Below are 12,377 nucleotides of genomic sequence, written 5' to 3'. Positions count from 1 at the left end.
GAGTTGTTGGAACCAGTATATATGCATCTTTAATGTTGTTTGATTCGCTGTAAATTGCAACAGATTCTTCGTTTTTTCAAGTTTATCAGCTTGTTGGATACTTATATCTAATTTCTTATTATCTAATTTCTTGTTGAGCTGTAAACACGTTCCTTCAAATATGTTGATATAGTGTTTCGCTAAGACAATATTCGTTTCTTGACTTTCTTCAAATAATATGGTATACTTCATGAGCAATTCAAGTTTATCAGCGTTCAATGACGAATATTTCTTTTCAATTTGTTCGTGATTTCTTATCTATGGAAATATAAAAAAGCTCCAACAATGGTACATATGCCTGACCAATATTATCAAATACCTGACCAATATAATCTAATATCTGACCAATATTATCTAATTTCCGATACTTATTATCTAATACCTGACCAATATTATCTAATTTCTGATACTTATTATCTAATACCTGACCAATATTATCTAATTTCTGATACTTATTATCAAATATCTGACCATTAGTATATAATTTCTAACAATTAAATTTTTTGTTTTTGTATGATTGGACTCACGTGAGTCCGTTCTACACAATACTTAGTGTAATTTTAATAAGTCTAACCAAATTTTGATTCATTAAATGACACATATCATATATCATATACTTAAAACCGAGTTTGTAGATGCGGCCTTTGCCACGCAACCCGCCCGCGAAATGGATCATTTTAGGCCTTTATTTAGTCATATGGCCCAAGGCCATAGTATCCACCCGGCCCACTTCAAGCTGCCCTCTTATTATCTTATACCAATATGAAGCTTGACACCAAAAACACATATGATATGGGTTATTCGTCCGCCAAAAGTAGGCAAAAACACTCTAGCGCGCGTACTCATTTCCCTTGAAATAAATTCTTGTGCAAAAACATAAACCTGAAAACTGTACCTTCTCAACTCAACAGTGTAAATTTCTTCCAACATTAAACCCTTGAAATTCTGTAAGTCCGCCTTTTCTTTTTATTCAAATTTTCACTATTTCTTTGTCAATTTTACTTGTTCTTGCTTCATTTACCCACAATTTAGTGCAAATTTGCTCTGTAATTTGGTTTTGTGCTTCAATTGTCGAGGTTTTTTCTCATAAATTTTTGTAATTTTACGCCGCAGTTTTTGAGGGTTTTGATCGATTGTGAGAGAAGAAGATGGGGAAGGTGCATCGGAAACGGATGGTTGGTGATAGAACCAAAATTGCAGAAAAAAGTAAGGATTTTATACTCAATTCTTACTTTTTCTTCTTGAATTTGTGGGAAATTTGGTTAAAATTGAGTTAATATAATGTTAGTATTTCCCATTTTTTATACTCAATTCTTTGTTGTTTTTGTTGCTTTTATGGAAAATTTTGTTTTGAATTGAGTGTGTATTTATGTCGATTCTTTTTTTGATTCATCTCAGTGTCAATGCATATGATGCTTATGGGTTACAATGGAGATTATAAATCTATGCTTTCTCAAGAACTTAATAGTCGATTATGGAAGCGAGATGGTAAATTGAGTCGGAAACGAATGCGAAGATTTCATTTTCTTTTATTCACTGCTGATAGTCCTACATTGCTGTCTTTCACTGTTGCATTGGGGAGGTTAATTTGGAGTAATAAATTGATGGCAAAACGAAGAAATTTTGAGAAGAAACTGTCTGAGAAGATTAAAGAATGGAGTGTTAGGAAGAAAAAAAGGCGAGGAAAACCGGGTAAATTGAGGGCGAGGAAGTTGAGCTTGAAGAAGAGGAAGAGGAAGAAAAGGAAAGAATATGTTCTGGTATCAAAGACTGTTTTCGGGTTTCTAATGAGACCGGTGTTGGGGTCGAGGTTGAGGATGGTGATCAAGAGGAAGGTGAGAAGATATCATAGTAAAAGTGATCATGGTAGTCAAATGTATAGACTGGCAATGGCTATCAAGTATCTGTCTCTTCGAAATGTTTATATTACATCCGAGTGGGAGTTTTGGACTATCTGCTTTGTTCAGGAAGTTACTGGTTTCTGGGGGAGCATTGCATTAAAAGAGGACTTGAGCGATTCTTTGAGTTCAGTTGCGAAGGAGTTTGGACTCTATGTAGTGTCAACTGACCATTTGGAGCGCCTGGAAAGTGGTTTTGGTTGTTCTTCCAGTCTTCGTTGTGTAGGTAATGATTTACTCTCTCTCCAACCCCCCCTCCAAGCTATTATGGTGTCAAACTATCTAATCTATTTGGCTGACATCAAATTAGAAAAAAATTGTCATACTTACTTTTGTCTGACCTTTCCATGTCTATATTTGAAACTTGAATATTGGCATTGATAGATGTGGGTGCTTGGATACTTAGTTACAGAAATTGTAAAATGTTGTAGAAAATACCTGGTGCTTCATTTATAGAAGTTAATGTAACATAACCTCCAAAAGATGAATATATGTATTTGATGTTTGGCACTTTTGCTTATGATCTGGGGTTAATTTTAATGATTTAGTTCCATAAAAATAGTGTGTAATATTTGTTATAAATAGGGAGTTAGGGGAAAGAAAAGGAAAGGGTAGGCAGATTTTTGGAGTGAATCCTTAGGAGAGTTGTGACCTTAAGTCAATATTTTGAGAGTTGTGACCTCAAGTCACTAGTGGAGACTTGCAGCAATGCAGCCTAATGCTGCTATTCAATCAAAGCAATCTTTTCCCTTTAGTCTTATTGTTTATGACAAATGGTATCATTACAAGGTTGTTTACTTAAAATTGGAATAATGTAGACCAAAGATTGAGTTTCATGTAGACCAAAGATTGAGTTTAATGTCATAGATCTTAATACTGATTTTGATGGCTGATATTCTCTTTGTCCTAATCATTAAGGCTTAACCCGTGTGTTCTTTTGAGGCTTACTTAATGGTTTGGTTTTAGAAATGTTCAAAGTTGGCTGGTGCATGGTTTAGCTGCGTGATGTACTAGAGATGGAGGAATTCTGAGTTTAGTGTCGTAGTATTTTGCTCATAGAATTCTAGTTTAGTGTGTAACAGCTCAGTTACTTTGTATATGTAGGTATTCTTGCATTTGCTAGATGCTGTTTGTTCTGTCATTTCTATTTTTTGCTGCCTGAAGTTAGAGGCTCAGAGCTGAATATCTCGAGCCACTACTTGTTTTTTATTCTGTCATGGTGTTTTGTTTATGGCTAGATTTACTACCAACTTTTTTTACTTGCCTGAACACTTGCAGTCAAGGAAATTTTCATCATCCTACCAACCATACATCTAAGGCTTTTTTTTTTAATTTATTCCATCTCAGGATATACGAAGTAGTTTGCAACTTTGTTTGCTTGCCTATTTTATACTGCTTGAAGCTGTCTTTACCTATATAAAATCAAGGGAAAATTAAAAGAGTAAATTACTGTAAAAAAATAATTATGATGCTATAGAGTTCTAAATGCCTTCTCAAGACTTCTGTGGTTTCAGCATGTATGCACCTACCAAGCCGTTGTATATCCTTTGGAAAGGTTATGAATTATTCTAATTGAGGAGTATTAAAGCTGTTGATGTCTCATGTGTCTGATGTATCTATAATAAAAAAAAATACTACCTCAGTTAATATTTACTTGCAACTTTGGGGTATTATTTGAGAGACATAAAATATTCCAAAGTTGCAAGTAAATGTTAACGGAAGTAGTAGTAGCTAAAACATGAAATCATAGACCGAAATTATATAATGTTTCTTGAAGATGGCATGATCTATGAAGACCCGTCACATTTATGTGAATTATCTGATTGAAATTGCTTTCTGTTGCATATATATGAACTTTGCCGTACTTATTTCACTTAAGCATGCTTTTTCTGCTGTACATGTAAATTCTGAGAGATTGCTCAAATACTAAGTCTTCCCTCTTGGCTGTCTTCTTTTTTTCTGCATGTTTTACCCATTTCATATCTTCACGTTCCTTCTTAATTGTGTTCACTTATGCTAGCCATCATGCGCTTTAACGGCCTCTTGTGTTGTTCTACGTTCAATCTAAACATGTCGGTTTAATCTAGATCCCTCTACTGCCACACGAATGCTTTCTCCTGCTGTACATTTTAATTCTGAGAGATGATGGAATACTCAAATACTGTCTTTTTCTGGCTCTCTTCTTTTTTCTACATGTTTTGTCCAGTTCACATCTTCATGGTCCTTAATTGTGTTCACTTATGCGAGCCATCTTGTGCTTTAATTGCCTCGTGTTGTTCTACGTTCAATCCATCCCTCTACTGCCCCCCCTCCCCCCCCCCCCCAACCCCACCCCACCCTCTAAAAAATGCGTCTGCCTATCATGTCTTTCTCACTCTTAAGTACTTTTCCTTCAGCCCTTCCAATTAATAACTATGGGCTTTTTATGCAGGTTGTCGAGTAGACTAACGATGTAGAGAACGTATATCCAATACATCACTCATCAAGATCTTTCCGTCAGATATATTTTGATTTCTCTCACTGTGTTCTGACTGCATGTATTCAACAGTTGAAGTGGGTTGCAGAATATCTCAGATCTCCTAACTTAGTACTTAGAATGTACATAATATACATTAATCTCTCTCGTATAAGATATCAATGAGTACCTAGTATTAACCAAAAAAACAAAAAAAAAAAATTAACAATACATTATGCCGAGTTTTTTCTGGCGCGGGTGAGATTACCTATGAGTTGTTCCATGTAGCATCTCCCATTTTACAAAAAAATCCCCAGTCTTTTTGGCAGCAGAAATTAGTGCATTTCTCATACAGGGCTGGTCATTACGGATATCCGACCCGATCCGATCCGAAATTTCGGATATCTGAAAATTTCAGATTGGGAATTTTTCGATTCGAATGCGATTTTTTTCGATATCCAATTTTCGGATATCCGAAATTTCGGATCGAATCACGAATATCCGATCCATGTATCAATATTAAAATTTTGATTTTGATTTTGAGTTAAACTAAAGTGAGATAATCTAAATTAGAATTAGCAATGGGATGTTGTGTTGTGTACGTGTTTGAAATTTAACAGATTGAGCAGACTCAACACTAACCCTACTTATTTTATAAATGTGTTTAATTAAACGCTTTAGAAACCCTTGATACTAACTTGCTTTTTCGGCGTCCGGTTCATGTCATGTTGTGTTATATGAAAAGGTATTAGTTTTGTTCAATATATACATATATATCAACAATTTCATAATTATTACTTCCTCTGTAATATATTATGTGCAACAATTTTCAAAAACTTTACACATTATGTGCAACAAAGTAAATATTTCCATTCATGGTAATATTTTTTGTGTAAGAGGACCAATCTATCCCTTAATTTCATTAGCACACCTTAAATGAATAAGACTACATGTTATTAACATAGGGCTTGTTTGGCACCGTTTTTGGTTTTCAGTTTCCTGTTTTTTTGAAAACTAAAAACCAAAAACTGGAAACAAGAAAAAGGTGTTTCCACTTTTTTGTTGTCAGTTTTCAAAATTATTATGATTTTAATAAGTTTAAATAATTTTTTATTCATTATGTGACATATATCATATACTTATTATAATAAACAAAAAACTAAAAACAGAATACCACATCAATGCCAAACGAGCCCTAATCCATTTATGATTTACCCTAATCTCAATCTCTCTCCCTCAAAAGTCAAAACCATACCCACCACCATCATCACCAGTTTTCTCTCACCTCCGTCTTAGTCGTCATCGCCGTCGCCGCCGCCACCACCACCACCTCTATATTTTTCTCACTTTTCTCTCATTGCCATGACCCAGCCCAAAATTCCCCACCCAATCAGCCACCCCCAACACCGAATCCTCGTGAGCACCACCTCACTCCGCCCGAAATTCCCAGAAACCCTCTAGCCACCACCACTACAAGAAAAAGGGGAATTAGCAACTGATTTTTGCGACTACCATAATAATTAGTCGCAAAAATAATTTTTGCGACTGAAAAAAACGAGTAGTCACAAATTTTGCAACTGATTTCGAGGAAGTTGTTATGCGGTCGCTAATTAACAACTGATTTTTGCGACTACCATAATAATTAGTCGCAAAAATAATTTTTGCGACTGAAAAAAAAGAGTAGTCACAAATTTTGCAACTGATTTCGAGGAAGTTGTTATGTGGTTGCTAATTAGCAACTGATTTTTGCAACTACCATAATAATCAATTTGAAAAATTTTTTTTGCGACTGAAACAGGCAAGCAGTCGCAAATTTTACAACTGATTTTGTAATAGTTGCTACGCAGTCACTAATCTGTGACACCCTTATAATTTTTTGCGACTAAAGTGTAGTTGCTAGGCTTAATAATTTTTAAACCATTTTTTTAAAAAATTTGCGACTACTGTTGCAACTAACACGCAGTCGCTACAATTATTTTGAAATTTAAAAAAAAAATAAAAATAAAAAACTCTTGGTATCATAAGTTGTTGCCGCAAAAAAAAAAAAAAAAAAAACAAGAACTTTCACTTCTTATTCGGAGTTATTCCTTCATTCATTATACGAACAGTACATAGTCTTCTTTCTCAAAGAAAAAAAAAGGCCAAGTTCTTAACTTCAGATCGAACCCCTCGTCGTCGTCTTCATCCGCCGCCGCTGCGCCACCACATCTCCACCTAGGTAAGTTATGATTTCTTCCCCTTCCTACCCTTCATTCTATCTTTCACTTACTGCAATTTGCCAATTGCGAATCTTATGGATCGCATTGTGTTTTTTGTCCAATTTTTTTATTTTAATATGGTTTCCATTTCGAATTGCGGAATTGATTTTGATCTACTTATTGATTGAATTTGAGTTACAAATTTATCGATTTGATGTTAATCTGGTTTCCATAGTAAATTGTGAATTGCAAATTGATTGAATTGATTTTAATCTGGCTGCCAATTGCGAATTTTAGGGTTATCACTGAAGTCCATCAATGTAAAACAATTCAAAAATGATTGATTATACAAAAAGCCCTAATTATTTTCAATGTAAAGATCCCAAGTCTGATTATTCCAGCTATAATCCCTACGATTTAGTAAATGTCTTGGGTTTTGTCAATTTCTTATTACTATATGTTTAATTATTTCGTCAATTTTGATTCTGTTTTGCCTAATTAATCAATATGCTTTTTTTTCTATTTAATCTATAATTGAAGCTATAATTCCATTATTTGTTGTCTGTATAAGCAGCACTTGAAGAACTCCATGTCAAAAAGAAAGAGGTCGAGAAAAAGAAATTAATAAGGTATGTTTACTACTTGTTTAACAATTTATATGAGCCAATGATTAATGTATTTGGCTGTCTATAATGAGTGCTTAATAATATATCCCCTGCTTCTATAATTCTATATATGTTTCAAATTTTTTTATTTTTTTTAATTTATGTCTTTTAGTTTTAGGCTTTTGATTTTTGCTGCTTTAATTACCTTGATGTTATATGGGTAATATTGTTTGATTTTATACTGTTAGAATCTTTTTGGTTTGATGTTTTAAAGTCTTTTGTAGTGATTCACATTGAATTGTAAGCAACTATAATATACATGTACAAAATCTACGCTTATAATTCATTTAAGGTGTCTAATAAACTTGTATCCAAGGTCTAAGGCTTATTTGTTGGGATGGGGGTTTTAGATGGCTGAAAAACTAAATATTATTGATTAACTTAGGCCTTTAAATAGGCTACATCTATGTGAGCAACACGTGTGAAACAAAGCTAAGAAATTGCATAAAACTTCAAGGGAAGCAGCCCTTGCTAGCAGAACATGCTTATCAGATTTTCCAGCTGTACTACTTGACAAAACTGACTTAAAACCCTAAAAAATATTTTTAGTTAATTTTTCTGATATTTTTCCTTAACACTAGATATCCTACTCTAACTACTGCAACTAGAATCGCCTCAAAATTCGAATCCAACTGGTGCAGTTTATTCTTGCAATCTGACCCACCCGTAGAACTCAAAAACTGACTTTTACATACATCCTTGTATATGAAGCCCCTGGAATTTATGGCTTATCTTTTTTTGTCTAATATTATTTTATAGAACTCTTAAAATGTGAACCTTATAGGGATTTAAGCAATATAATCTACTTCTAAGCTACACAATCTTACTAACTTGACTTATATGTCTCATATGTAGTTGCATATTTTGATGTATGTAGTTTCATTTAGTCTGAAATTTTGTTCTCTGTTTTGGTAAAACATTGAGTTGTAGCAATCTAGCATAGTTTTGTTCTACTTGTTTCACTATAAGCTAATGCAAAATCGTGGATATCATACACTTATCTTTTCACTTTTTTCTTTGATTTTTAAAGAACCTTGTTTGCATTAATTAGTTAGCTTACACGTTAATTAATAAAGAGAAATGATAGGAGCATTTTCTTAACATGATTTTTTCAGTTTTTAGCAACTATCATAAAATATTCTCTAGTCACTACCCTTTGTTAGCATGACATTATTTCTTCAGCCTTACCCCCTCCTTACGTCCCTCACCTTTTTATCAAGTCCCTTATTTTCTTTTTCCAAATTTACCATTAAGCGCTAGGATGAGTTTAGTTCACTACTCTTTAATTAAAACTCAAATCATTATAGGTTGTCTATTTGTTTGCATGTGTGATTGAGTTGGAGGATGAGAATAACGTAGTATGACATGATGTGAATTGAAGCAGGTTTTGAAGCCATACCCTACTGGTGGAGATTATTGTTCAATTTACAAAGGAGACTCTGTCGAAAACTACAACATTGATATTATCATGAATGTTTCATTTTTTTTTATGTTTTAAGTTTTTAAGTTGTAACAACTGAGACCACCATAGTTACTAACACATATCTTAATGATGGGAGAATATATGGAAAAACTTGAGGAATATAAGAACAAAGAAGCTCTCCGACAAAGTCTACTTAGAGGTTGTAGGTGGGCAAAAGAAATGAAAAGTTTTCGGTTTAGGGAGTGTTTCACAAATATACTTCAAGAACGACCCTACTTCTCACCCTATTACATCATCTTCCACTCCTTCCATGCAATGATTTCTCAACTTAGCTCTTAAGTTGAGGATTAAAGAAGATGGCGAAAGAAAAACGTGACAAGCAGAAGATCGAAAGCCAAAAAAGGGCAGTGGAAAGATTAAAATATGCCAAGGAAATTGTTGAAAATCATGAGATAGAAAAGGCAACATGGAAGAAGGGAAAAATGGCTATGCATAAAACATTGAAGGATATGACAACACTTGTTCAACATTATTGTCCTACTAAGCCTCCGTTGTCTACTGTCACCCGCTCTAGTGATGCAACTAAGTGATTTTTATTTTCTTGGTGGTAATTTTGTGAACGATTGATCTTTAATATTTGCAGGCATATTTGTATATCTTCTATAGGTTCTTATTGGAAGTAACTTCCTTAATATGGGAGGTGATTGTGAAACAATTAGACATATGGTTTAGAATATTGTTTTTTAATACATTGATGCAAAGTTGTTGATATTTTGGTTACTTGAATAAAATTGGCATTGGTTAATTTTATTTATGCTCGGTAACTTATTTTTCACTCATATTGCCCATCATGAAATTATGGTCTCCAAATATTATAGGCAGTCACAAAAATTTAGCGACTGCATATTTGTTTTAGAGACTGAATGGTTAGTTGCAAAAAATAATAATTCACAGTAGTCTCTAATCCGTCGCAAAAAAAAATTAGTCTCGTAGTTCCTAATCCGCCGCAAAATAAATTAGTCTCCGCAGTCGTAAAACTTTGGTCTGGTAGTCGCTGATTCGTCACAAACCACTGGTCTCCCTAGTCTCAAAATATTGGGCTGCGTAGTCGCTAATCGTCGCAAATATTTTACGACGGACAGTGGTTTAGTTGCAAAAATTGTAGAAGTAGTTGCTAAATGGTAGTTGCAAAGTTGTTGCGTATCTGTCGCTAAATTTGCAACTATCCAAAAATTAGTCGCAAAAATGAATTTGCGACGAGGTCTTTAGAGACTAACCAAAGTAGTTGCAAATCCGTCGCAAATCCATTTTTGCAACGGATTTGCGACTACTTTGGCCGTCGCTAATTCGCTTTTTTCTTGTAGTGCACGAACCTTGTCATTGCTACTCTTTCTTCTTTTCGCTCTCACAACCACCGTCGATAGTGTCCCGGCCCCCTTTTCCCTTGTCAAAGCCGCTCCCGCCTCCTTTTTCCCTTTTTATAGTCGCCGATTCTCCTCAAAGTTGAAACCTTAAAAATTGATTTGGGTTTGTGGTGTCTGTGAGCAGGGTGAGGTTGGTTTTGGTGGTTATAGAGGGGTTTCAGATCTTGGTTGTGGTGATTGGGTTACGGTTGCGATGTTGGTGTGATTTGGATGGGGGTGAGTTTTGGGTAATTGGTTTATGGTTGCGGTGTTGGTTTGATTTGGTTGCTAGGGTTTCAAGTCTTGGTGGTGGTGAGAAGGTGGTTACGGGATAGGGTGGTAGCTAGTGGTGGTGGTTTCAAGGAGAGGGTGGATGTGGGTGGTGGTGGATGTTGTTGCTGGTGGGTGGTGTCGGAGAGAGGCCATGGCAGGTGGTAGTGGTGTTTGATTAATTTTTCCCTTTTCTCTCTCCTACTCTTAATCCCAAATCATTCACTTTGTTAATCTACATTAACAAATTTTGTCTAGGGAAACGTGCAACAAGGTTTGTTGCACATAATGTGTAACGGAGGAAGTAGTTATTTTCTTAGATGGGTTGGTGTGTTAATTTCATGTTATAAATTCTAACATTAACCAGACCTGGCCTATTTAAGTAAAAGTGATGAAATCTCTTATGTTAACTTATTGTTTTTGTGTCTAGTTTGTGTCATGTTGTGGCTTGTCGCATCATATCAGCTTTTGTCAAATCTAATCTAAATGAAATTGATTTCATCAAAGTAATATAATTTAGTTATAAAAAACTTTCTCTATTTTCAAATATAAAAAATTAAAACCAATAATCTACCTTTGGCTCATCTTCTCAAAACAATCCCACCTTTGTGTTTCTGGAAATAATCCCACCTTATATCCCCATATTCTCAAAATGAGCCATTTTAAATTACCTTCAACTTGCAAAATGAGTTAGATTTTTTTTTTTTAAAAAAAAAATATTTCTCTCCATTATTCCCTCCTCTCACCTCACCCCCTCCATCCATGTAAATCACCATATAACCACCACTGCACCCATCAATCCATCACCACCCTAACCATCACAAATACAACCACACCTTGAATAACAGCCCCACGGCCCTACCCCAGCCACCATTCTTGGCAACACTGCCTCCACCCTCACGCTCGAAACCACCAAATTACACCCGAAACCCCACCTCCCCAACCTCGACACCGGAAAATCTCTCTCCTCTTACCTCTTAATTACCTCTTACCTCCCCAACCCCCTTCAATGGCAACCTCACCATAACCACCTCCACACCACCCCCTGACCTCTCTAAGAGTGTGTTTGGTATAGTAATTTTAGATGTAGGAAACGGATTCAATTAAGTGTTTTCATTTCTAGTTGTTTGGTATGTGTTAAAAGTAACAAATACCGTTTTCAAAGGGTAACAAAATCCCCCAATTTGTTACCCTTGATAAACTAGTGGAAACAAAATATGTTTCCCTATTCAATCACAATCTATTCAAATTGTTTCCATTCCATTAGGATACAAAACATATAGTAAAGGTAACGTTTATCGTCATTACCCTTTCCCCTACTTACACTAGTAGAAAATAGTAAATGGGAAGCCCCAAATGGCAAGCAGTTTTGAAATTTCGCTTCTAAAATTGTAAATGGCAAGCGGTTTTGGATGAACCGCTTGCAAAATTGTAAATGGCAAGCGGTTTTGGATGAACCGCTTGCAAATTTGTAAATGGCAAGCGGTTTGACCCATGAATCGCTTCCCTTTTTTTAAAAAAAAAACCCTACCTATATTATAACCTATTCTCACGCCTCTTTTCTCCATTCTCACTCCTCACCAGCTCTCTCTCCTCTCCTCTCTTTATCAGCTTTTCACTCGATCTCCTCTCCTCTCTTTCTCAGCTTTTCACTCGATCTCTTTCTCACTTCTCCATTTTTCAGTTTCTCACTCTCCTCGGTATTTTTCTCACTCTCTGTCACCCTCCTCTCCTCTCGATCTGAAGTTAAATTCGAGGAAATTCGACCAAAACCCCCCAGTTAAATTTGAGCAAATTTCGTGTACAATTTCGAACAAATTTTGAGAAAATTCGAGCAAATTACGAGCTAATTCGAGCAAATTTCGAGCAAATTCGAGCAAATTCATGCATGCGTGAGGGTTTTCAAGTTAATTTTTAGGTCAAATTCGACCATGAAAACACTAGATCTAGAGTTTACATGGTCGAATTTGACCTTTAAAACCATAATTTCAAGCCAAAATCGCCGTTTTCATGGCCTAAAGGTGCG

General features: G+C 35.2%; 1 protein-coding gene and 1 long non-coding RNA gene across 2 annotated transcripts; both read left to right on the top strand.

The window, feature by feature from the left end:
• Positions 1 to 882: 882 nt before the first annotated feature.
• Positions 883 to 3,119, top strand: LOC145616991 (uncharacterized). Its single transcript, XM_081671700.1, has 4 exons — positions 883 to 986; positions 1,153 to 1,245; positions 1,438 to 2,159; positions 3,042 to 3,119. Exons 2-4 carry the CDS (start codon positions 1,188 to 1,190, stop codon positions 3,117 to 3,119), a joined length of 858 nt encoding a protein of 285 aa, XP_081527826.1. The 5' UTR covers positions 883 to 986; positions 1,153 to 1,187.
• Positions 3,120 to 6,442: 3,323 nt separating this feature from the next.
• On the top strand, positions 6,443 to 9,483 carry LOC145617853 (uncharacterized). Its single transcript, XR_014107798.1, has 3 exons — positions 6,443 to 6,610; positions 7,165 to 7,219; positions 8,640 to 9,483. It is a non-coding gene; the product is annotated as an uncharacterized LOC145617853 (long non-coding RNA).
• The last annotated feature ends 2,894 nt before the right edge of the window (positions 9,484 to 12,377 follow it).

Source organism: Chenopodium album, chromosome 26 (assembly GCF_948465745.1).
Source record: "Chenopodium album chromosome 26, dcCheAlbu1.1, whole genome shotgun sequence".
Classification (NCBI taxonomy): domain Eukaryota; kingdom Viridiplantae; phylum Streptophyta; class Magnoliopsida; order Caryophyllales; family Amaranthaceae; genus Chenopodium; species Chenopodium album.
The sequence above is the reverse complement of the archived record's forward strand: the minus strand, read 5'-3'. Positions and strand labels throughout refer to the sequence as shown.

What these genes read in the sequence shown, in the direction of transcription:
- LOC145616991 (XM_081671700.1), top strand. Translation starts at nt 1,188, where the DNA reads ATGGGGAAGGTGCATCGGAAACGGATGGTTGGTGATAGAACCAAAATT. An exon ending in AACCAAAATTGCAGAAAAAA is followed by an intron (nt 1,246 to 1,437) that starts GTAAGGATTTTA and finishes GATTCATCTCAG; the next exon opens with TGTCAATGCATATGATGCTT. An exon ending in GTTCTTCCAGTCTTCGTTGT is followed by an intron (nt 2,160 to 3,041) that starts GTAGGTAATGAT and finishes TTGTATATGTAG; the next exon opens with GTATTCTTGCATTTGCTAGA.